At 37.1% G+C, this 25,756-nt stretch overlaps 1 protein-coding gene across 1 annotated transcript; it reads right to left on the reverse strand.

Moving 5' to 3' along the window:
• On the reverse strand, positions 1-25,551 carry LOC129266358 (F-box/LRR-repeat protein 18-like). Its single transcript, XM_064103519.1, has 13 exons — positions 25,198-25,551; positions 23,262-23,460; positions 21,791-22,088; positions 21,003-21,106; positions 18,168-18,422; positions 15,874-16,009; positions 13,731-13,794; positions 12,711-12,759; positions 11,340-11,461; positions 10,402-10,665; positions 8,164-8,262; positions 6,811-6,957; positions 1-3,161 (listed from the first exon to the last, which is right to left on the reverse strand). Exons 1-13 carry the CDS (start codon positions 25,386-25,388, stop codon positions 3,017-3,019), a joined length of 2,073 nt encoding a protein of 690 aa, XP_063959589.1. The 5' UTR covers positions 25,389-25,551; the 3' UTR covers positions 1-3,016.
• Between the last annotated feature and the right edge of the window lie 205 nt (positions 25,552-25,756).

The raw sequence follows: 25,756 nt of genomic DNA on the forward strand, positions 1-25,756 counted from the left end.
ATCCATTCATTCATGTATTCATTTCATTTATAACAAATGATGAAAATCAGCAGAGTAGAACACTTTTTGCCAGGCAAATGGTTTATCAAGTGTGTAAATCTACTCATGATCAATGCCATGATTTCAGTCAAAGGTAACTCTGCTGAAGTCAAATCTTTTGGGTCCACAGAAATATGTACACAGCAAAGACTGTGGCGTTAACCGGTGTACATAGAGGACCACACCAGTTTAGTGTTAGTTTAACAGCTATAGGTGTTATACAGTACCTTTGGTTGTTACATTTACACTCTTTGGTGTTATGTTCAATCTCTAGGGTGTGATTTTAACACCTCAGGGCGTGGTCCTCGATTAGAACCAACTGGTGTCAGTTTTAACACCACAGTTTTTACAGTGTACCACTTAAGAGCGATTCGACTAAAAAGAGGTTGTAACACATGTTTATAACTAATAAAGACTCTGTAACATAAAAGATACAATTGATTGCACAATTGAGCATAACTGTAAGTATTTGACATATCGTGTACAAACAGATAAAACTAATATTAAATATTAAGCATATCTGTTTAGTTTACAGCCCCAGGGGGTGTTTCGCAAAGATTTAAGCATGACTTAGAATGGCACTTAAATGCCTGATATATAAAAGGCTTGACCACATTGGTCAGATTATGCCAAGAGGATGCACACTACATAAGATTATCATGTACGCGTAAGCATTTAAGTGAGACTCTAAGTCAGACTTAAATCTTTGTGAAACACCCCCTGGTCTAGAAAATTGCACCGACTAAGGTGAATAACAGACCTATTAGAAGGCCTGTTAACTAAAAAAAGTTCACCTGTACCTGCAGCAACACTCCTATGACTTTTATCCATCACATTGAAAGATAATTTTCTTTTAAAGGAATATTAGCACACTAATATGCTTTTCACAATGCACTTTTTTTCCTTAACCCTGGGAAATTGGTGGGGCTAAGGGGGGGTCTTAGCCCCACCAATTTCCCAAGGTTAAGCTTAGCCCACTTCGTTTTCACACTACTTTTTAGCAAAGTGGGCTAGCACGGTAAATAGTACGGTACTATCTGGCCCTGCAAAAAAGCAGGGTTAGCCGGCTTATTGTGGTGCTAGCACCACAATTGCGGTGCTAAGAGAATGCAGTGTGAAAACGAACAGGGCTAAGGAATGTGGGGCTAAGCATTTAGCCAATCACGGAAGTCGAATTGCACGTTAATCACGCTCTGTATGGTAAAATCATCAATATTCATGAGTTGAGGGATAGTCCGGGGTTAATGCATTATCCCCGGCTGAGCAGATAGTATGGGGTTAAGAAAGACAGTGTGAATCGAAAAAAAGATAGTATGGGGTTAAGGATAGTCCGGGGTTAAGGAAATGCAGTGTGAAAAGCAATTTACAGTATTTGTTTACCTTAAGCATTGAGTTGGAAGATATTTCTGTTAGTGTTATATAAAACTTTCACTGAATGCAAATCCTGATAATGGATTGACAGTTGTCATTGAGTTAATATAAATATTGTGAATGCCTACTCACAGTTGTTATGGAACACATTTCTTATCTGCAACTGCAATATACCCATGGAAATTCTTGTCTCTACCATTATCTACCATTATAAGCCAACCGATTTAAAAATAAAGATTTTGATTGGAACTACATTTCACAGAGATTTTATCCTGGCAGGGCTACTTCTATTTTTGATATTTTGAACCAGCAAAATAAAAAATGTAACTGAGTTCAATTGTTTTAGAGGTTGCATCAACTCTTTGTAAGACGGGGCCCAGAATTAATATAATTTCAGAAGACAATATTTTGCCTACAGAATGGTGCAAAAACAACGAAAATTGAATAAAATAAGAACATCATGATAGTTTATGAAATTCTATATATTTGTGGGAATGCATTTCCTCACCATTCTCTATGAATATCTAAGTGAGGGAGTTGATGTCATTCTCTCACACTTTTTCTAAAATCTTCTATTTCAGGTTTGCGAGGGTAGAGCGTGCAGATCGTTTCGAGTGGGGTATTGTGCCACAGAACTCATGAATAATTCATTAACCATGTACTGCATGCAGCTGTTTGCGTAGCATGCACAATTCACTCATACAGGAAAAGTAACTGGAAACCTTTCCTTATGTGGAGATCAGAAGATTCCCAGCACGTAGCCCCTTGCTCCGTCTCTCTGGCATTGAAGAGCACCACAAACACCAAGTACCTGTCTTACAGCAAATTATGATTGATCCAATCAATCGTAACTCTATGGAAATCCATCAGTGTCATCATTTTTTATAGGAAATTTGCAAAATGTCCTTTGTTAACAAATGACACACCAAACTGTCAAGAAATCAATGAATTTATGGATATACATTCATATCAAGAATTTTTTTAACAAACATATTTCATATGTTGACTTTGCTGGCTTTCCATAGTTGTGATTGGTCAGATCAATCGCAACTCTTTGTAAGACGAGGCCCTGATCAGTCTGAACTATGGAAATCAATCAATGTCATATTTCTTCATAAAGGAAATGTACACAATGGCCCTTATTCTGAAGTCATGTTTAACTTAGACCATGGTCTAGCTCTGTGCTAAAATTATGGGAAGCCAAAAGTGTGTTTCTTATTTTTACTGGGCTCTTTCCTGATTCATAGATGGCGAAGACAATCATCTATTTATACTTCCTAGACAATTATGAATGATATGAGAGCCAAATGATCTGAAATAAGATACATGTATCTCTACTGTTAGTGATTTATGTAACAATTGGCTATCCATACGTAAACCACAACTTTAAACCTGAGTTTAAACTCTACTTCGGAATATGGGCCAATGTCTCCTTGGAAACAATGAAGAGTATGTTGATTGTTCAAGACAGTGATGCATGTACGAGTATTTGAAAATTAATTTCAATAACGGATGTACGCACTGTGGATGCTGGCATCGCTGGCTTCCCAGAGTTGTGATCGATTGGATCGGTCATAACTCTTTGTATGACAAGGGCCCTATCAGATCACATGACAATAACTCTCGGTGGGTCACACACATGATGTCCAAATACCACAAACTCTCGCCAGTTGATGTTGTCGAAACGAAGATTATGTCGGCACTGTGGGAAAGACAATCCAAAGAAGGCTTCCAGTCTGCTCTTCTTCAACCTAAAAAAAGCAACATATCGATAGAAAAGTCATCTTTATCATAATGATAATAACCATTACAATGAACAGTTCTTAATAATAATAACAATAATTGGCTTTTTATAAAGCGCGGTATCAATCTACAACTACTCAAAGCACAATCATGTAACTGGATTCAGAAGAGTGTTGTGGCCCAGTGGATTAGTCTCTTGACTTTGAAACAGAGGGTCATGGGTTCAAATCCCAGCCATGGCATAGTGTTCTTCAGCAAGGAATTCATCCACAGTGTGCTGCACTCAACCCAGGTGAGGTAAATAGGTACCCTGTAGGTATTAATTCCTTGAAATGCGTGTGCGCTGAAAGTAATTACAGCCACCACGCTAAAGCCAGGGTAACTAGCACATCAATGATGTGGAGCTCATCCGGCATCTCGCAACGAGATTTAACACAATTTTAATTTCAGCCCAGTTAACACTGTAGTGAATTACATTGGTGACATAAATTCAGGATATAGAATTGAAATTGATGAAGAAATGACATAGAAGCATTTTTTGTGATCTATGAATAAATTTCATATAAATTACCGGTAAGCATAAATAATTTTCTAGTCAAAATTTCTAAACTCTGTGTAGAACCTTGGTGAACCTCATGGAGCTCTCAGATGGAACAAAAATAATCAAAATCAATAATTACTTTTTGTGAGTTTTGAAAATATATGAATAAATTAACATATTTAATGAGTTTCAAAATTCTGTGTTGAAATTTTGTATCTCCACCTCGAGCTATCATATATTGAAATTGATCAATAAATGAAGAAGAAAAAACGTTTTTTGTGATTTATGAATAAACTTATCGCATAAATTAGCACAAATAATTTTCTACTGAAAATTTCAAAATTCTGTGTAGAAGTTTGGTGAACCTCATTAAGTTCTACCAGATGGAAGAAAAAAAAATCAAAATTGGTCAACAATTAAAAAAGAAGAAGCATTTTATGTGAATTTTTAAAAATACACATAAATTAGCATATTTAATGAGCTTCAAAATTCTGTGTAGAAGTTTTGAATCCCCTACCTAATGTTATCATATAAAGCAAACAAAATTGAAATCGATCAATAAATGAAGAAGAAAAAACGTTTTTTGTAATTTATGAATAAACTTTGCATAAATTAGCATAAATAATTTTCTGGACAAAATTTCAAAATTTTGTGTACAAGTTTGGTGAACCTTATGCAGCTCTACCAGATGGAAAAAAAATCAAAATCGGTCAACAAATAAAGAAGAAGAGGCATTTTCTGTAATTTATGAATATATTTCGCATAAATTAGCATACATAATTTTCTACTGAAAATTTCAAAATTCTGTGAAGAAGTTTGGTGAACTTCATAAAGCTCTACCAGATGGAAGCAAAAAATTCAAAATCGGTCAATAAATAAAGAAGAAGCATTTTTTGTGAATTTTGAAAAATGCACATAAATTAGCATATTTAATGAGTTTCAAAATTCTGTGTAGAAGTTTTGAATCCCCTACCTAATGCTATCATATAAAGCAAACAGAATTGAAATCAGACTTGAAATGACAAAGAAGAAGCATTTTGAAATTCAGTCAACAAATAAAGAGGCATTTTCTGTGATTTATGAATACATTTCGCATAAATTAGCATACATAATTTTCTACTGAAAATTTCAAAATTCTGTGAAGAAGTTTGGTGAACCTCATTAAATCTCTACCAGATGGAAGCAAAAAATTCAAAATCGGTCAATAAATAAAGAAGAAGCATTTTTAGTGAATTTTGAAAAATGCGCATAAATTAGCATATTAAATGAGTTTCAAAATTCTGTTAAGAATCCCCCACCTAGTGCTATCATATAAAGCAAACAGAATTGAAATCTGACTTGAAATGGCGAAGAAGAAGCATTTTGAAATTGTGGACGGACGACGGACGCCACGCCACAGCATAAGCTCATCTGGCCCTTCGGGCCGGATGAGCTTATGATATCCAAGTCCTTTGGAAGCACAGAGATGTTATATTCATGTGATATGTGCTACACAAGAACTGCTTATTATTGCTATTATACCTTTTTTGCAGCCTGTTAGGCACACACTTCCTAACCAAACCATGATGATGATCGTTTCCTACTGGTACCCAATTAGCACCAGGGTGGAGTGTGGCAAAGAGTGGATTGACACTTTGTCAAAGGGTGCTAGGCCATGGTGGGATTTGAACACACGACCCTCTGATTACAAGGCGATATAGTCAGAACCGCTTCACTTCTTGTTATGATATAAGATGTCTCTATGCTCTTCAAATGGACTTGGATATCATAAACCTGGCTTTAGCATGGTACCATAATCATTTACAGTGCACATGCATTTCAAGGAATTAATACCTTCCTGAAAGGTACCCATTTACCTCACCTGGGATGAGTGCAGCACAATGTGGATAGATATCTTGCGGAAGAAAATTACTCCATGGCTGGGATTTGAACACACAACCCTCTGTTTAAAGTCACTAATCCACTGGACCACAACGCTTTACGACTTCTTCTACTCATACCACTTCTTCTCTGACTTACTAATACTACTACTATTACAACTACTTTTACTACCACCCCTACAATACTACTACTACTACTTCTTCTACTACTACTAGTACTACTACTACTAGTACTGCTACCTACTACTTTTACTACCATTAATACTGCTGCACTTCTACTTTTACTATGACAAACAGTACTATTCTAATACTATTACTACTACTACTGCTACTATTGCTACTACTACTACTACTACTACTACTACTACTACTACTACTACTACTACTACTATTACAACTACTTTTACTACCACCCCTACAATACTACTACTACTACTTCTACTACTACTTCTTCTACTACTACTAGTACTACTACTACTAGTACTGCTACCTACTACTTTTACTACCATTAATACTGCTGCACTTCTACTTTTACTATGACAAACAGTACTATTCTAATACTATTACTACTACTACTGCTACTATTGCTACTACTACTACTACTACTACTACTACTACTACTACTACTACTACTACTACTACTATTATAACTACTTTTACTACCACCCCTACAATACTACTACTACTACTTCTACTACTACTTCTTCTACTACTACTAGTACTACTACTACTAGTACTGCTACCTACTACTTTTACTACCATTAATACTGCTGCACTTCTACTTTTACTATGACAAACAGTACTATTCTAATACTATTACTACTACTACTGCTACTATTGCTACTACTACTACTACTACTACTACTACGACTAATACTACTACTACTACTACGACTAATACTACTACTTCTACTACTACTACTACTACTTCTACTACTACTACTACTACTACTACTACTACTACTACTACTACTACTACTACTACTACTACTACTACTACTACTACTATTACTACTACTACCACTTCCACGCTACTACCATTACTACTACTACTACTACTACTACTACTACTACTACTACTACTACTACTACTACTACTTCTACTAATAATACTACTACCACTTCCATGCTACTACCATTACTACTACTACTACTACTACTACTACTACTACCTCTTCTACTCATACTACTACTACCATTTCCATGACCTACTTCCATTACTACTATCACAATTACCTGCTCTCATCCGTCCCAAGTCTCGTCATAGTCTTAGGATCTGCAGAAAACACGGCCAGTAGATGGAGGTCGGGACAGGTGCGTAGCAAATCTAGAAACCTCCCACATTGCGGCCAATAGATGTTCCCACCCTTCGACTTCTGGATCCTACACAGAATCAAAAGTAAATTTGTAAAGTGATTAGAATAATATCAATAATAATCATAGTAATAATAATAGTAGGTATTTATATAGCGCCATCTATCTAGAAATATTCTATTCCGAGGCGCATTGTTTATTATTATTATTAACCCGGCTTTAGCTTGAGCTAACTTTCAGCGCTCATGCATTCAAGGAATTAATCCTACCGGTACCCAATCACCTCACCTGGGATGAGTGCATCACAATGTGGACAAATTTCTTGCTGAAGGAAATTACACCATGGCTGGGATTCAAACCCACGACCCTCTGTTTCAAAGTCAGAAGACTTATCCACTGGGCCACAACGCTCCTTAATCAATAAACAGTTCTTGCACAGCCCATATCACATTTCAAGGTCCTCCTCAGAAAAAAAACATCACAATTTGTTGTCCCTACCATCTTTTGACCTTTTGAAGTGAAATGTTATGATGTGGAGAGTCACAAAATTTTTCAATTACCATGTCCATTGTCTTCTTTGGTCCAAAAAAACAATGTTTATTTGCAGCAAAGATTAGGGTAGGACTGTCAGTTTTATATAACATGATATGAAAGCTCATAGATTGTTGAGATCGAGGGTCAGTCAGGCATAAAAGTCCTCTCATCACAACACTGAGTTCTACCGTGCAATTTGCAAATTTATATGAATTTCATTTGTAAACTAAAATTTACAATCAATAAAAAGAAGAAAGATTGATGAAAGTTAGATTTTGTGTGGGTAAATTGCCAATTCCTCTACTACCAACTCATCCATTCACCACATTTAGTCTAATGCCATTCCGTCCATCAATATTTCGTCTAACAACCATTTGGTCCAAACAACACTTTTTCTAATCACCATTTCGTCTATGACCATTTCTTCTCATAACCAGTTGGTCTAATATCCATTTAATTTTCATTCATTTTGCACAATTTAACACTTATTCCAATTAGACCAAATGGTATATGGACTAAATGGCTATTGGATCAACTGGTTATTAGACTGAATGGACCAAATGATAGTAAACGAGTTGGCAATTGGATGAATTGGATATAAACCTTTGTGGGCACATCTTAGTTTAAAGCAAAATTTGAAATAAAAAATTAGAAATTTGGCAGGTTTTATTATGGTTGGCGGGACTACGGCAAACAGAGTTTATGTTTGCGGGGGGGGGGGGGGGGGATGTTGTGACTTACCTTCTTTTCTGTGAGTGCAAGAAAAGCCTTCTCAATCTCTTGCAGTTCTGTAAAGCAAGCTGTAACTGTGTTGACAACTCCAGGTTTTGGTGTTCCACCCTGATAACAAAATATTCATTAAATGCATTTAATAAACATTACAGAAGTCTTGTAAATAGAAAATCCTGAGCATCGATGTACGAGGTGCTAACTTAGTATTGGTCACATAAATTATTTTTAAAAAAGAGTAGAACACAGTGTCGAGATATCCAAAACTGAAAATCATTTATTTGTTTCTCTGCTATGGAACTACTTCTTGTTTGGTTTATAATGATTCTTTGAATGAAAAAAAATGAATATTTTTGCCAGTCATAATTATATAATTATCTCCCTTCACAATTTTTACTTTTCTCCAGTAGATATTGCCTTGCAAATTCAAGGGAGAAAGAGGGGTTTTAAATAGGCCTTAAAAGCATAGGTTAACAATAAAACGGTAATATTAAAAAAAGACACTGAACTTTGATTTACATGTATGTTGTATTTAAAATTGTTCATAATAATGGATGAAGAAACATCAAGGAAAACAACAAGTGGAATGCCTCTGGCGGTCTCACCTGCATCATGCGATTCAATGTAGCAGCAGTGCTGACTTTGAAAACTACTATAACTTGCACAAGATGTTCAGTGATACTTGGTTACTCTTATGTACACGTTTTATGAAATAGACCAATACACTTAGAGATATGATGGTAATTCAACAAATACCCCCAACATGGCCAAAGTTCATTGACCTTACATGACCTTTGACCTTGAACATGTGACCTAAAACTTGCACAGGATGTTCAGTGATACTTGATTACTCTTATGTCCAAGTTTCATGAGTCAGATCTATAAACTTTCAAAGTTATGATGGTAATTCAACAGATACCCCCATTATGGCCAAAGTTCATTGACCTTTGACCTTGGTCATGTGACCTGAAATGCGCACAGGATGTTTGGTGATACTTGATTACTTTTATGTCCAATTTTTATGAACTAGACCAATATACTTTCAAAGTTATGATGGTAATTCAACAAATACCCCCAATTTGGCCAAAGTTCATTGACCCTAAATGACCTTTGACCTTAATCATGTGACCTGAAACTTGCACAGGATGTTCAGTAATACTTGATTAACCTTATGTCTAAGTTTCATGAACTAGGTCCATATATTTTCTCAGTAATATTGTCATTTCAAAAACTTAACCTTAGGTTAAGATTTTGATGTTGATTCCCCCAACATGGTCTAAGTTCATTGACCCTAAATGACCTTTGACCTTGGTCATGTGACATGAAACTCAGGCAGGATGTTCAGTAATACTTGATTAACCTTATGGCCAAGTTTCATGAACTAGGTTCATATACTTTCTAAGTAATATTGTCATTTCAAAAACTTAACCTTCGGTTAAGATTTGGTGTTGACGCCGCCGCCGCCGTCGGAAAAGCGGCGCCTATAGTCTCACTCTGCTATGCAGGTGAGACAAAAATTTAAAAAAATAATTTAAAAATTGTACAGACATTTTCAAGGTATCTTTTATGGAAAAAAATCATCATTAACTAAATCTCCTGGTATGGAAAGATTAATATAACACATGTTAGTTTTTTAGATGAAATTAAGATGGTGTTTCTGGTTACTTTACAGATTTTTTTGAAGGATTGAATGATTATTTTCAGGCAGGTTTTTTTTCTGGGCTTCATTTTCATATCATATCACAGACACAGGTGACAAACAGGACCTCGCAGCTCATATCTTAAAAAGTCATTATTAACTTTGTCTTGATTATAATCAGAATTAAGTCTGCAACAATTTCCATTGAAAAAACAATAAAAAACAAAACGTCGAAAAACAAAGAAATAAGAAATTAAAAAAGCAATAAAATACATAAGAAAAAATTGCAATAACAAATTTTTTCTAAAGTACATTTGATCGGGATCCTACAAGGAGTCTGTGAATGAAAAATAATTTCATGCAGAAATCAGCATAATTAATATATTGAATAAAAAATCTTATTCTTAAAAAAAAATCAACCACACAGCCTTGTAGATTTTATCGCACACTACCACTGTGCAAATTTTCGCACACTACCACTGTGCAAATTTTCGCAGCGCTCGCGCGATCGAAGGCCAAGATCTCAATTGAGGGCGGAATCCATCCCCCTCCGGCTGTGAGAGGGGTCCACATAACCTGGCTGTTATAGGATTAATTTGATCTGACATTACCTTAAATCCCGCAGTGATGATGCATACCGCAGGGCTTCGCAGAAAGCTGGCATCCACGTACACTGCCCACTAAGTCCAATGTCTGCCAGGGACAGGAAGTAGAGCTGACGACATTCCTTGAATATCCTCAAGAAGCCTCCGCCATGACGGATCCCTAGAGCGCCACCAATTGTTAGTCTTTGGAGAAACTTGAGGTTCCCTATAGCAGAGAGTGAGGTATCGGTAGGTACCGTCTCTGTAGACTCCTTGCTGCAAACTGGTGCACTGTTTAATAAAAATATAGTTCATAAAAAGTTATGATAATCATACAATTGCACATAGGCCATTGGAACGACGGATGTTGAATCGCCAATTGGTTTGTAGTCTCTATCGCATTTGATCTCACCTCACATGTTCTAATCCTAATCTACAACCACATACCTCCCAACATTTGGAAATGCCAGCAGTGGTGTATGCAGGGGGGGGGTACAGGTGTCCAACTCCCCCCCCCCCCCCTAATTTTTTTGATACCTCCCCCACTAAAAAATGTTGAAGACCTTTTTTTTTTTTTTTTTGCTGGTCAAATTAGTGTTTGGGGAAACGACCTAAAATTCAAACTTGAACCATCCCCCCCCTATCAAAAATCCTGCATAGGCCACTGAATGCCAGATTGGGAGAAGCAGAGGCCAGGGGTCCAGGTCCCTGGATTTCAGCAACTTCAAATGCCAGCAAACACATTTTCATATTTAAAATTACTGTATTAAAGGTTGAGAAAATCTTTTAAAATCAATTTTACTAATTTTGAAAAGTGCCAAGACTTTTCCAAATATTGGAAACATAGCACTCAAGGCTTGAGGGCAGCAATTCTTAGAGAAACTAGCTTATAAGACAAATAGGAAGAAAAACGATTCTAGCATCAAGTCTGAACATTGTTTTTTTGCAATTCAAGGGTACCTTACCTTGAACCGTTTGATATGAAGATGATCTTTGTTTGTGGATAGATCAGTTCTAGTTCCGTTAGAAAAGGGCAGGCTTTTACCAGTCCAGATATGTCCTTCAATAATTCAGCTGGGCTCTCATTCTATTATAAACATTAAAAGAAAAGAAACACCACAATTGTCAGTTGGAACATTTATATGTCTTCTACAGACAGCAACCAAACTTTTGATAACAAATCTATGTGTGTTTTAACCTTAAATAAACTGGGCTATTTCGACGCCTAAGGATATAATCTCGGCCATCGATTGCACGATGGCGACGAAAATTGGCACGCATCTTACCCATGGGATAATCTACAAAACTATCAGATCAAATTCTGCAAAATATCTCATTGTTAATCAATTATGCTAATTCATGCATAAAATAAAAAAATTGCTCTAATTAAAGAATAATGCTCCTTAAATGCTAATCTTTGGTTCACAGACTCTTTATAGGAATCTGATCAAATGTACTAAACAAAAATGTCTATATCACATTCATTTTCTTATGTACAGCTGTATTATATTGCTTTCTAAATTTCTTATGTAATTCCTTGTTTTCGGACTTTTTGTTTCTATTGTTTTTAATGGAAATTGTCGGGTACTTTATTTTGACCATAAACAAGATGAAATTAATTGATTTTAAAGGAAAATAATGATACATTAAGAAATTTTGGCTAAAACACTATTTGCATTGGATTTGTACACAAATTCATGTTTTTGAGCAATTTTGGGTCTGCATGCACTTACAAAATGTTCCGTAATTTCGGAAACGAGTGCCTGGGGGTCGCAATTTTGGTCTCAAAAGCTGCACGAGATTTGGAGGATAAAGTCAGTGAGCAACTGGTAAAAATATTTTGTGCGGCGAATTAATCGCGATAAAATGTAAGGGGGCTGAAACAGCCCCCCCCACCAGTCTTCTTAGGGTTAAAATGTACACATTGTCAGAAGGATATCATTAGTCTTAGTGCCAAAGAATGGAACTGTTTGGGTCTAAAGTGAACAAAACATAACAAAAATACCAATGAGCCATTCCTTTCTTTTGGTGCCATTTCCCCAAAGGCTACATCACCAAAAATCTTGGACTTTACTTGTATTTCAGATAGAAGATCCTTTGATTGTGAAGAAAGATTTAACCCGTAATAAACGGGGGGGGGGGGGGGGGGGGGGGGGGGGGGGTGGGGGGCGTCAATTTAACTCCACCCCCTCGACAAATCCACCCTCCACCCCCATTTATTTTTTTATGGCTGGTGAAGGTCTGAGATTTAGACCATCTGCTGCTAGACCAAGTGCATACAATCCCCAAATAAATCGTAGTTCCAAATTGATGTGAATTAATCACGACATACTTACGCTCGTTGGTGCTGTATTCTTCTCGGCGATGTCTTCCTTGGTGTCAAAACTACACAAACAAATCAGGAAAAAACAAGGCAATTGTAAAACAAAGACTAGAATATCATGAAGAACAAGAAAAAGTAAACCACATCTTGAGTGATAATAAGGGAGGAACAAAAATGATGATGATATGGAACTGTAAGCTATTTCGTTGTCTAGAAAGATAAAGATCTAAAGACTCCCAACCACACCCAATCCCAAGATTTTAGCAGCCAGTGATCTAACTTAAACTTCATCTAGCTATTAACTTGCACATTGTCAAATACAAATTTCGTTCATTAACAGTCACTACTCATATAGACTAGCATTAGACCAGGTAAATACAAGATGAAATGTGTGTAGCCGAACTGGAAATTAGACAAAAATGGCTTTTCGGCTAAGCAGCATTTAGACCAAATTGATCTTGGAGTTCCATGACAATTGCTCTTGCGAAAATTGCTCCAAACGAATCGATAACCAACTTCAACCCTGGATTTAGCAATATATCCTACTCGAAACGAAAGCTGAAATCATATTGCGACCATAACCCTAGCCCTACATCTTAGCCGAAATTAAGCTCGGAGCAATTGTCGCAGGAGCAAAGGGTGTGTCACTGATCTAGAACTAGTCCCTGTGGAATCAGACCTAAGGAAAAAAGAAAAAGTGGGGGCATAGTGGTCTAGTATTTAAGACTCTGGTCGCTCAATCTGAGGGACGTGGGTTCAATTACCAGCCATGGCGTGCTTTCCTTCCGCAAGAAATTTACCACATTGTGAGGTGAATGGGTACCCGGTAAGAAGAAATTCCTTGAACGCTTGAGCACCTAATCAAGGTAGCCGTGCTAAAGCCGGGGTAATAATAACATAATCATGTTAAACATGGCCCACTGGGAGAACAATATTCAGAACTGATGTGGCTACCCTGGGTAAAATATGATGTTGTGATTATTATTATAAAGAAGCGGCAATTTAAAGATTTGAATAGGCAACAATTACTTACATTGAATGGTTGGCCTGATTATGTATCTGGAAGGCACAGGGAGATATAGATAGATGCTGTAACTCTGCAAATATATACCGGTAAATATAGAAAGAAATTATAACTAGAACTATTAATGAAGGTGATTAATATGCCCGCTGTTACCATGGCAATATTTTCCAACACATGGAAAAAACATGCCTTGCCTAGTATTACCCCAAGACCTATGTGCGAGCCAAATATCATGAGAATTGGATAAAAACAGATGAAGTAGTTCTACCAGCAAGATTTTTGTCTATTTTTTTATGTTGTTACCATGACAACACAATTTCCAACACATGGAAATATGTGTCCTGCACATCTTTACCTAAAGGCCAATGTGCGAGTCCAATTTCATAAGAATTGGTTGAAAACTGAATGATGAAGAAGTACTAACCGCAAGATTTTTAAACTAATTTGGGGCATATCATATGCTGTTACCATGGCAACTCAATTTCCCTACCAACCGTACACTGATTCCTATATATACCCCCTTCAAACTTGGGTTGGCGGAGTTTAACAATAGATTTAAGGAACATGTGATTGCCAAATCATGGGGAAATAAATTATGCAGTCTTTGCAAAAGGCTTACGCATTATCATCTGTCCGTCATGCAAGCCCAAAACTACTATTGTGATAAAAATTTGGACAGTAGTAAGAATTCTACTAAATTCAGGAGTGTAATTCACTTGTTTTCTAAGTTTTCAATAACCATTTGACCCAATAACATTTTAACCAGGTCTCATGATTTTAATTTCACGTTTAACAACACGCATCAGGAATTTATTGTTCAAAGTGAATTCTGGTTCCTCAATCTATACCAATTTCCATCACTTTCTTTTCCCAGATATACTGGCGGCGATTATGTAATATGCTCAAGGCCTGGTTTGCAAGCATCACTCATAATTTTTTTCCATATGATAAGCTGCTTGACTGATTTCTCATCACCCAAACTTTTGAAAGAATGGGCAATAAGTCGGTGTCTATAGCATGATTATTCTATGGAACCCAAGTTCCAAAATATGCATACTTCTCCCATTAATTTCTCACTGAAGAGCCTCTTTAAGTCAAAACAAAGTGACTACACTTGTGGGTTGTTCTTTCATGCATCAATAAGCATGATATAGAAAACAACGTTTGCTTTGCAAAGGAAATCAATTGCTCAAAATTGGATATTACATCACAGACGTTGGTCTAAACAAGCCCAGTTAATAGTATTTACCATAAAACTATATATAAAACAAGTGGAGCGCCTCTGGCTGTCTCACCTGCATGGCGTGATTCAATATAGCAGCAGTGCTGACTTTGAAAACTACATGTACTATAAAATAATTATTAAAAAAAAACACCATTCATATAATGATAAAATACTACGTTCATTGACAATAAATGACATTTGACCTTGATTATAAGACCTAAGACTTGTCAGTGATACTTGATTACCCCTATACCCACATTTTATAAACTATATCTTTAAACTTTGAAAGTTATCACAGCAATCTAATAATTACCTCCAAAATGGCCAAAGTTCAATGACCTGAGACAACTTTTGACTTTGATCATGTGACCTGAAACTCGCATGAGATGTTCAGTGATACTTGATTACTCTTATGTCCAAGTTTTATGAACTAGATCCATACACTTTCAGAGTTATGAAGGTTATTCAACAAATACCCCCAACATGGCCAAAGTCCATTGACCTTAGTCATGTGACCTGAAATTCGCACAGGATGTTCATTGGTACTTGATTACTCTTATGTCAAAGTTCTATTAACTAGACCAATAAACTTACAGAGTTATGTTGTTAATTCAACAAATACCTCACCATGGCCAAAGTTCATTGACCTTTGACCTTGATCATGTGACCTGAAACTCGCACATGATGTTCAGTGATACTTTATTACTCTTATGTCCAAGTTTCATGAATCAGATCCATAAACTTTCAAAGTTGAGATGGTAATTGAGGGTTAATACAAACATCAATAAGCTTACTTTTACAACTTTCATTTGAACAAAAATATATCTGAGGGACGGGAAAATTGAATAAGCCCACGGTTTCGTCACGTGCCAAACTAGCCCAGACTTTTTTTAAAAGGATAATACAAGTATCAATCAATAAGCTTACTTTTGAATCGTCCAAGTATCATAGCAACCGGGTCATCAGAAGCCTTGGGATGAATGTGAGTATCAGGTAAGCACAGTCCAATAAGGTGAGGGCAAGAATCAGCTAAGATAGGAAGTAGATCTAATTTAAACTCCAACTGTTTAAAGAACAATGATTCGTACAATTAAAGGTGAAAGAATGTATTTGCAGCAAATAATCATTTCATGTGAAAGTCTTAAAAATCAAGGTTAGTTGTCATCCTATTATCATAGATCTAGATCTGGTATATTGACATACTCTTATCTTTGTGAAATCATGAAAACTTAGCTGCAAACTGACAACACTTATGATCACTAAGAGAAATAACATATATGTGGGACAGTTAATATTGCTTGGAAAAATACCTGACACTAGATGAAATTCCATGTATATTTTGCTCATTTCTCAGCAATATACCTCTTCCAGAGCCACTTGGAACATATTCTTTACAAACACTTTGCCTATTTGTTACCACTGGTCACATGAAAGATTAGATATCAGTTAAAGGACAAGTCCACCCTAGCAAAAAGTTGATTTGAATAAGAAGAGAGAAATCCAACAAGCATAACAACAAGCATAACACAGAAAATATCATCAAAATGGGATGTAAAATAAGAAAGTTATGACATTTTTAAGTTTCGCTTAGTTTCTTAAAACAGTTATATGCACATCCTGGTCGGTATGCAGATGAGGGGACTGATGACATCACTCACTCACTATTTATGTTGTATTTTATTATATGAATTATTATGATTTTCTCCTCATTGTACTTTGAGACAAAGTTTTATTCCTCCCTGAACATGTGGTATTCCCATTGTTATAACATCGTATGGTTCAGTAAAATTTGTAAAAATTGAAATATTATATAATTCAAACAATAAAAACAAAAGAAATAGTGAGTGATGGACATCATCGACTCTCTCATTTGCATGTCACTGAGTTGTGCATATAACTGTTTTGTGAAAAATAAGCGAAACTTTAAAATGTCATAACTTTCTTATTTTACATCCGATTTTGATGACATTTTCAGCATTATGCTTGTTTGATTTTTCTCTATTGATTCAAATCAACATTTTCTGGGGTGAACTTGATCTTTAATCATATAAAAGGACCCACATGGTAAATTGCCAATTCGTCTATTGCCAATTTGTCCACTCACCCGCATGGTCTACCTTCATTTGGTCTAATGCCATTTCGTCCATCGACATTTCATCTAACGACCATTTGGACCAATAACCATTTGGTCCAATCATCACTTAGTCTAATCACCAGTTCATCTATGACTATTTCGTCTCATAACCAGTTGGTCTAATATCCATTTTATTTTCATTCATTTCACCTCATTAACACTTAGTTCAGTTTGACCAAATGGTATATGGATGAAATGGCTATTGGACCAACTGGTTATTAGACAAAATGGTGAGTGGACGAAATGGCAATAAGACAACGTGGATAGTAGACGAACTGATGATAAATCAAATGATACTAGTAGGCAACTTGGTGATTGGAAGAATTACATGTAGCATTAGACCAACTGAAAATAAACAACCCAAATTACAATTTCAAAATAACAAACAATGTGCAACATTTAACAATAGCAGGGCCCCCCTGGGAGAACATTTTTTGGACCTGAAGTGTCTACCCTGGGAAAATATACAATTTTTATTATTATCATCATTACTTTTATCATTATTATCATTATTTATATTTCATTAATACAATGTTTTTTAAGCCACAACACCTCATAGTTGGATGGGGAGCAAGAGGGTGTGAAGGAATAGGAAGGAGGAGATAAAGGAGCAAGAGGAGGAAGGGAAGGAGGAGGAGCAAGGAGGAAGGAGGAGGAAAGAAGGAGCAAAGGAGGAGGAAGGAGGAGCAAAGGAAGGAGCAAGCAGGAGCAAGGAACAGGAAGGAAGAGGGGCAAGGAGGAGGAGCAAGAGGGAGTGAAGGAATATGAAGGAGGGGAGGGGGAGGAAAAGGAGCAAGAGGAGGAAGGGAAGGAGGAGCAAGGAGGAGGAAGGAGGAAAGGAGGAGGAAGGAGGAGCAAAGGAACAGGAAGGAGGAGGGGCAAGGAGGAGCAAGAGGGAGTGAAGGAATAGAAAGGAGGAGGGGAGGAGGAAGGAGGAGCAAAGGAAGAAGGAGCAAACAGGAGCGAGGAGGAGCAAGAGGGAGTGGAAGAATAGGAAGGATGAGGAGGGGAGGAGGAAATGAGCAAGAGGAAGAGAAGAAAGAGGCAAAATAGTGCAAGACAGAAAATAGTACCCAGTAACTGTTACCTTTCCATCTGCTTCCGGTGACAAGAAGAGATACTGAAGGTTTGGGAACTGTTTAAGATCTTCCACGTTCTTAAACCGGAGGTAGTCTGTTCGTAGGTAGCGTAGGGAGGGCACAGGTCCCTTCAGCTCAAATGGGAGGTCTGCATGGCTGAGGCTTGATGACCAAGAATTGTTCATTTTATTGATTTCAGCGATATCCTCATTCTCAGTTAGATATGTTGGGAGGAACAGCTTTGTGAATTTCGTCCCACGTAGCTGCAACGAGAGCAAGACCATGGAAAAAAAAGGTATTTCATGGCAGGGGTTATTATCACTCATTTTTACCACTGTCCATCTCATTGCATGGTACTGCATATCTTATAGATATTTCATTACTCCCAGATGTAACAAACACAATATGGCTGTGTATTGTCCCCCAATAAATGTCACACATTGTCACAGTGTAGGAAGTACATGAGGGTTTTGGGCGATATCATTCTCATGACAGCCCTAATCACCCCCTAAAATCCCCCCAAAATGCATGCTTTAGGGTAACCATTCTTTCTAGAGTCACCCCAAGATCTGTTCCAAACGATATTCAAGAGTGTTTAGAAAAGCAGAATTTCACCGCTGGCAGAAGAATAATATTTGTTTTTACTGCAAAATAATTCTTTTCACCCTAAGAAGTTAGCCATTCAAATGAAAGAAATAGCCCTAACAATTCTGCAATCGCCCCAATGTGGAAAAGAAAAATAGCTCCTAAAAAATAAAAATTATTTCCAACCCCGATTGTCAAGTAATACTAACACACCACTTTTTACAGCTTTTCAAGAATGGAGATGAGATTAAGAAACAGGGATGCCATTTTTACATTCAGCCTCACTCTGGAAACCTAGCGAGTTGGCTTAGAGTAATTAGAACAATAACTGTGTTTTAAACATTTATAGGAATCTGTTAATTTTGATTGTCTTGGACACATTAAAACCTCAATTGTTTACCATATCTTGATAGGTGAACCCATTATCATATATTTATTACAATTTCAACATTTTGATACAAGCCACATATCGTCCTTTAACTCTTAACATGCCATACACACTACTAACCCAACGCCACAGTGCTAATCCGATGCTAATTCCCTGTGCCAGCCACAAAACCCCCCTGTGCCACATTGATTTTGGGATCGCGAGTCGTATTCACTCCTTTCAATAGTCATGATTACAATTGCTTGTAACTCTCTAACGATTAGTTTATCCACAAAATATTGTGTAGTAAAGTTGTAGGAAATTTCATTACCCTTAATAATGGTGTCCTCTTTATATGGATTGGTTATTATCTTTACCGCTAAAATATGAGTTGTATCAAGTAGTTCCATTTTGTGGAGTGTTTTGTATGGATAAAAAAACCTAGGTCTCTTCCCTCTCGGAGGCGGAGCCATATCTTGTAAAAAATGTAGAAATACTCGAAAAAGTCGAATGTAAACCGCGTAAGTTGATCTGTCAGAAAGCAGAGTTCGCACTGCACACAATAGTGCTAATTACGGCGTGCATGCGATGCGCAATACAACGCAAAACGGCGTAACAATGATTGTAATTCCGAATGTGCGCAGTCATGCACGAAGCAGGCGAGGGTAGGAAACAATGCAAGCACAAAGCAATCAATAGTAGGCGTGCGAGCACGAGTGTGGCATGTTATAGTAGGATACGTAGCGTGCACGAAGCACTCAATGAGTTAAGAAAGTACATGTAATCAGAGTATTTCTTATCTTACACAGATATTTTTAAGAATTGTTAAAAATACCCATATCCTACTGCACAACCACAAGCTCTGGGGTTAGTATTCCACTAAAGCATACACGATCTTTGGCAAGGCGTTAATCTACATTCGCCACTCTCTAACCTGGTGTAGAAAATGGGTACATCGTAGGAAGAATTTCCCTGCATTTGTTAGCGTGGGGTCAGGTTAGTAGTTAAATAGTATGCAGTGCTTTGAAACATTTTATAAAGTAATGATAATAATAATAATGATAGCATTAATGAGGCGCCGATTATCTAGTTGGCTATTCATAGGCGCACTATAAACTGACCCGGCTGTAGCTCCAGCTGTTAAAGGCACTTGGTACATTTAAGGATTAAATCCTGTCGGGTAACCATTCACCTCACCTGGGTTGAGTGCAGCCCAATGTGGGTAAATTTCTTGCTGAAGGAAAACTTACCATGGTTGTGATTCAAACCCACGTCCCTCTGATTGAAAGATGAGAGTCATAACCACTAGACCACGTCGGCCGCACACAAGTACTATTCGAATGTTGTATACTAAACTATCATTTTCATGGGGTGACCTAAAGCTATGCAAATTGTTTACAAATGATAAAAACTATGCCAATTTTAATATTTGAACAAATTATCTTTCACTAATTTGTGGTAAGGATTTTTAAGATCCTTAACCAAGATGAAAATATCACAAGAATCAATAATTAATCCTGCTGTGTTTTCAGAACACCTCTTGATTTCGCTGCCCGATGTTAGAGGGGGGTCAAAAAGCTATGCAATCGATTTACATGCAAAGAAATATCATTTCCTGTGCCTCAATTTCTAAAATAGGTTCATATTATTCTAGAAAAAGATGAAAGAAAAGTGAATATAACTCCAAAATCCAAAATGATTGCTGGTTTTCTCTGCAGCTAGTGATTTATTGCAGCCTCTGTAGAAAATTTGAATAGGAATCGTTCGTCACACTGCAGTCACAATTCCACAAACACACACAGTGCGCATTTTGCTATTGAAATTGCATGCGCAATGAGTGGTGCATAGCTTTAGGACCCCCTACCATACACACAATCAAAGTAATTCTCACCAATGACGCTGTAATGATACTGCCCATGTGGTTTGTTACATGCGGGTGCATGATGGAGTGTACATTCGTTTGAGTAAACCTCCTCAAATTACAAAAGTGCTCGGCTATAAAGATACAAATATGAATATTGAGAAATTGGAAGATATCACAAGAAGAAAATACAAATATTTCTGAACAAATATGAAGCCTTAATCCAGTACTGTAGTGTGAGTTTCTTTCACTGAGAAATAGCAATATAACACTAGATGAGAATTTACTGAGATTAAGTAGAAGATGAAGAGGAAAGCAAGGAGAGAATAGAGGAAGAAAATAAAGAGTAAAATAAAACAAAACAAGAAATCAAATCATTTGGAGTGTTTAATTGGGAAAATGCAAAACTAAATGATCATTCATTAAGATGGAGTTGGAGTAGAATAAGATGAAGGATAAAGAAGAGGGAGATAACAGAGGAAGAAAAGATAAATATATGAAACCCTAAAAGAGTGTTTTAGTGGGAAATTGCAAAATAAAACTAGATGACATTTGGGAGAAGACAAATAAGATGGTGGAGGAGAAGGAGAAAAAGAAGATGAGAAGTAGTAAGAGGAGACAGAAAACAAGCAGAAGTCAAGATGAATTACAAAATATTTAAAAAATATATCAGTTTACAGTACAAGTAGGCTATACCTCATATGACGTAAACATATATCTTGATATATTAAGAAAATACAAAAATAGAAAATAAGCTTCGTGGACCCTTGGCTCCATGGACTCCCCCCCCCCCCCCCCTGCCATTTGAAGAAACTTACGTGGCAGGTTTTCAAGGGAACAATAACAGGCGCTGAGTTTGAATGGCATTTGATGAACATGCAGATCAATCCTTAGGGCTTCCAGCCTAGGGCAGTGGACTACCAGGGATAGGTCTTCACTGCACATCAAGAAGGCTATGGTAAGATGCCTGATTCTCGAGAGAGTTTGGAGGCTTTTCTTGGTGAAGGAACCCTTCTTGGATGATCCCTCTTCGGAAGATGTAATGAAATGGAAGCCTCGATCAGTTAAGGCTAGAGTGTGGAGTTTGGTTGCCTTGCAAAGGATCTTGTTCAGACACTGAAATGGATGAAAAAGAATTTATCGTCTCTGCCACGATGAGACCTTTCTGGCGTTGCAAGAAAGTCATGTTCACTTCTTAATCAAGTGTTAGTACCAAAATTCAAGTGTAAGTGATTACAAGCAGGTCTGTCATTCATTTGTGTTTATTTAATTGCGTTCAGTTGCAACTTAACTTTCTTGTAACACCCAATAACACTTTATTTTGATTAACTTATTGTCACTGCCTTGTTGAGATCAGGGCCTCGTCTTACAAAGTGTTACGATTGATCCATTCAACCAACCAATCTATGGAAAGCCAGCAAAATCAACATCTAAAATGCATGCTGTATTAAAGTGTCGTTTTCTAATTTTTTGACTGATTTGTTGCAGGTTTGTGAACAAAAACTCAAAGTTAATCAAAATAGCAATATATGTATGTTTCAGGTGTTCTTTGTGCAGATCATGGTTTAAAGTCATTTCATACAAAACATACAGCGTACAAACTTAATCTTGAGACATATGGGACATTCACTGACACTCATCAATAACAGGGCCCCATTTCTTTTAATTTGTTATAAAATTTGTGCATTTGTTATCATATCAAGTCTTTTAAAATGATACCCAGAAGTGACTTTAAATATCAAGTCATTATGCAGCTTTTATTGTTGAGCTTCAAAGCAATGCACCTCAATGTAAAGTCATAGCACATACTGCTAGAATTCATTTGTAGAAAATGAGAAGGTATTTTTATTTAAAAAATTACACATTTTTGCAGTTTATTGTTGGGATGAAATAAACTTACATGTAACCACTAGTCACTACTTGTTTGATTCTTGATGTATTATATCATGTTATATTTTATTATATTCTATGGTTGAAATAAATTGAAACTGGTCAGGGGCAGACCCAGGAGTTTCCAAAAGGGAGGGGGGGATTTTTCCGAGGAAAATTTGACAAGCCCCCCCTAAAAAAAAAGGCCTCACATAAGCATGAACGACATATTCCCATTAAAAATATATGCTGTGTCTTTCAAAGGGGGGGGCACACTTGAATTAGAACAGCATATTTACATAAAAAATTTTGATGACTCTCCAAAGGGGGGGGTCACAGGCCGGATGTGCCCCCCCCCCCTGGATTCACAACTGATTAAAACTCACACTGTCTCACAAAAATACACCAAAGGGTACATACCGGTACACTAATGCAGCAGCCAGTAATATCCAAAGATGTGATATTGACCATGAAATGGGTGAGTCTATCAAAGGACTTTGCTGGTATCCAGGGGTTCTGGCTCAAGTCTAAAGCTCCAGTCATCACTCGTGTGATGGGCCGGAAGTACTCCTGCAACCCCTCAAACGTGATGTGAAGGCACTGAGACAGGTTGATGCGACTGCAAGACAGAACAGTATGATATTATTATTCATGGTTTATTTCAAACTGGATGTACATGTAGCTGCCGGTGGCTAAATTGCTCACTATACACATTTTTTCAAAAGATACAAAGACAATTGTGAAAATAGGCACAACATTAAAATCCATAAAATATCACACATATGAGTAATTAATCCTATAGAGGAAATCAGAAAAAAAAATCCCATGGAGAGAGTATTGATCATCCAAAAAGTTGACTGAGAACAAATTAAGCCTGGATAATAAATGCTTGAAACTCCTCAAGTATAAACGCAAAAATCACATTTCATAAAATTAGGAAAAAAGAATGACCCGGTAAAATGCAACCAATTGGGAGCGATAATCTTGTCCTTTAACTATTTTTTGTGTTTTTCTTTTGCTCGTCACCCAGGCTATCAAGTTTTTTGGACAAACAACCCTCCATTTTTGACTGACATTCTGACAATGACTAACTTATATACTTTTCAAATTTTTTTGGAGACAAAAAACCTCAGGGCTAGGGATCTATTTGGGACTGTTTTTTGTAATGTAGTATTGATCTTTTTCTTTTCTTGGACATCCCCTTCTAAAATTAAAAAACAAAAATCATGGTCATGACATGGATCCGCACAGCCACAGGTAAGCATGGTACTAAAGGTTAGACCAATATCAGTAGAGGCGCACGGCCAATATGGGAGACTCTCTCTAATAGGGGAGACAATCTCCCACATTGGAGACTTGCTTTGCAAAAGGACAAAAGAAACAACACCAACAAAAGTATGATTTTTTCCACCCAAAATTTTGTCTCACTGAGGTCAGAAGCCCATTTTTTTTGTGTGATTGACAAAAAAATTCCTTATCAAAATAAAAGTAGACGGTGAATTTTTAAAGTAGACGGTGAAAAGGGGTAATTTTTCATGAGGAATCTGCTTATCACATTTTTATTTGCCGCCAAGGTAATCCTTTTGCAGCAAATGTAAACAAAGGAAATTGGACTCCAAAACTGGAATGTCTCTGAAATTGGATACCCAAATTCTTTACAAAAGTCTCTGATATTGGAGATAATCTCTTATCTTATTGTACTTCCCCAACGTTACGCGACGCAAGCGTCCGTATAGTGGGTGAAGAACAATAGAAAACAAGATGGCGGCGTAAACATCGGGCAAGTCTCTTCCGTCTATTCATGATATTTTTCTCATTTTTTTTGGATGAATTCTTGTCTAAAAATAAAATCCATAGCGTAGAAATGTCGGAAATGAAGTTGTATCCCATGTACATGATTTAGGGCTAGATCTTTTAGAAAGAAGGTAGAAATCTCGGGGGCGAAAGTTTCAGGTTTTTTGGTGGTACACGCAAAAGTATATGACGGAAGCCCTGGCTTCGTATGAGAGTGACCTTACGTTAGTAAATGATTTTTACTCTCTAGAAGCCGCCTGGCTAGTCATACCGTCAACTTCTTATTCTTTAACAACATGCTTATGATGCTGCTAATCATGCGGCCTGCGGATATTATTGGAAAGAAAGAGAGAGAGAGAGATAAACAAATACCCCCACCCCCCCCCCCAAAAAAAAAAACTGTTTCAGTGCAGTGATTGTGTGAAGTAAAAACTAAAGTAAGATTAAGAAGGCGCCATATGGCCATAGGCATAGGCTTAGGCTTAGCCTTAGCAAGGCACGCACGGCCATGCCACGGAGTCCGCGGTCTTCTCCAAACCAGCGGAATCGCTACTGAGCTTACCGGGAACCCGTCGGGGTGCGAGACAGGTCACGAAGGCGTTTGCTAATAGCGGTGACTTTGGCGACTTCAGTTGCGTGAAGATAAGACAAAATTTCAATCAGCACCACATCCGGAATCATGTCAAGGTACGACATTTCATTCACATCCACATCCTCTCTCCTGGAATTCCTCCTTCTTTTTACTGACGACATTTTTGTGAATAGAAAAATAGATCTAACGTTAGACTACTTGAGAAGTTAGTTAGATTTATTTATTCATTCATTTGTACTTGTAAGGCAGGTCGCGCGAGCAATTCGGTTCGGTATTTTCGTGTTTACTTCCGGTATATTTGCTGCATATCCCCTACTAGTCTGTAAGCACAGACCTTTATTCTGTATAGTATGTAAACAGTGCCTGAACCTGGTGCCTGAAGAAGTTGAAATAGATACATTCATGTAAAATGTCTTAATTTTATGGAGTACCTTTAGAATCCAATGTCATGAATCGATTACAAAAGAGCAATTACCTACTAATTGCTGCTGCCGGTGTGGTGCGATATCAGTTTTGTCGCCCTCTACGT

This window comes from Lytechinus pictus, chromosome 8 (assembly GCF_037042905.1).
Source record: "Lytechinus pictus isolate F3 Inbred chromosome 8, Lp3.0, whole genome shotgun sequence".
In the NCBI taxonomy this organism is placed as follows: domain Eukaryota; kingdom Metazoa; phylum Echinodermata; class Echinoidea; order Temnopleuroida; family Toxopneustidae; genus Lytechinus; species Lytechinus pictus.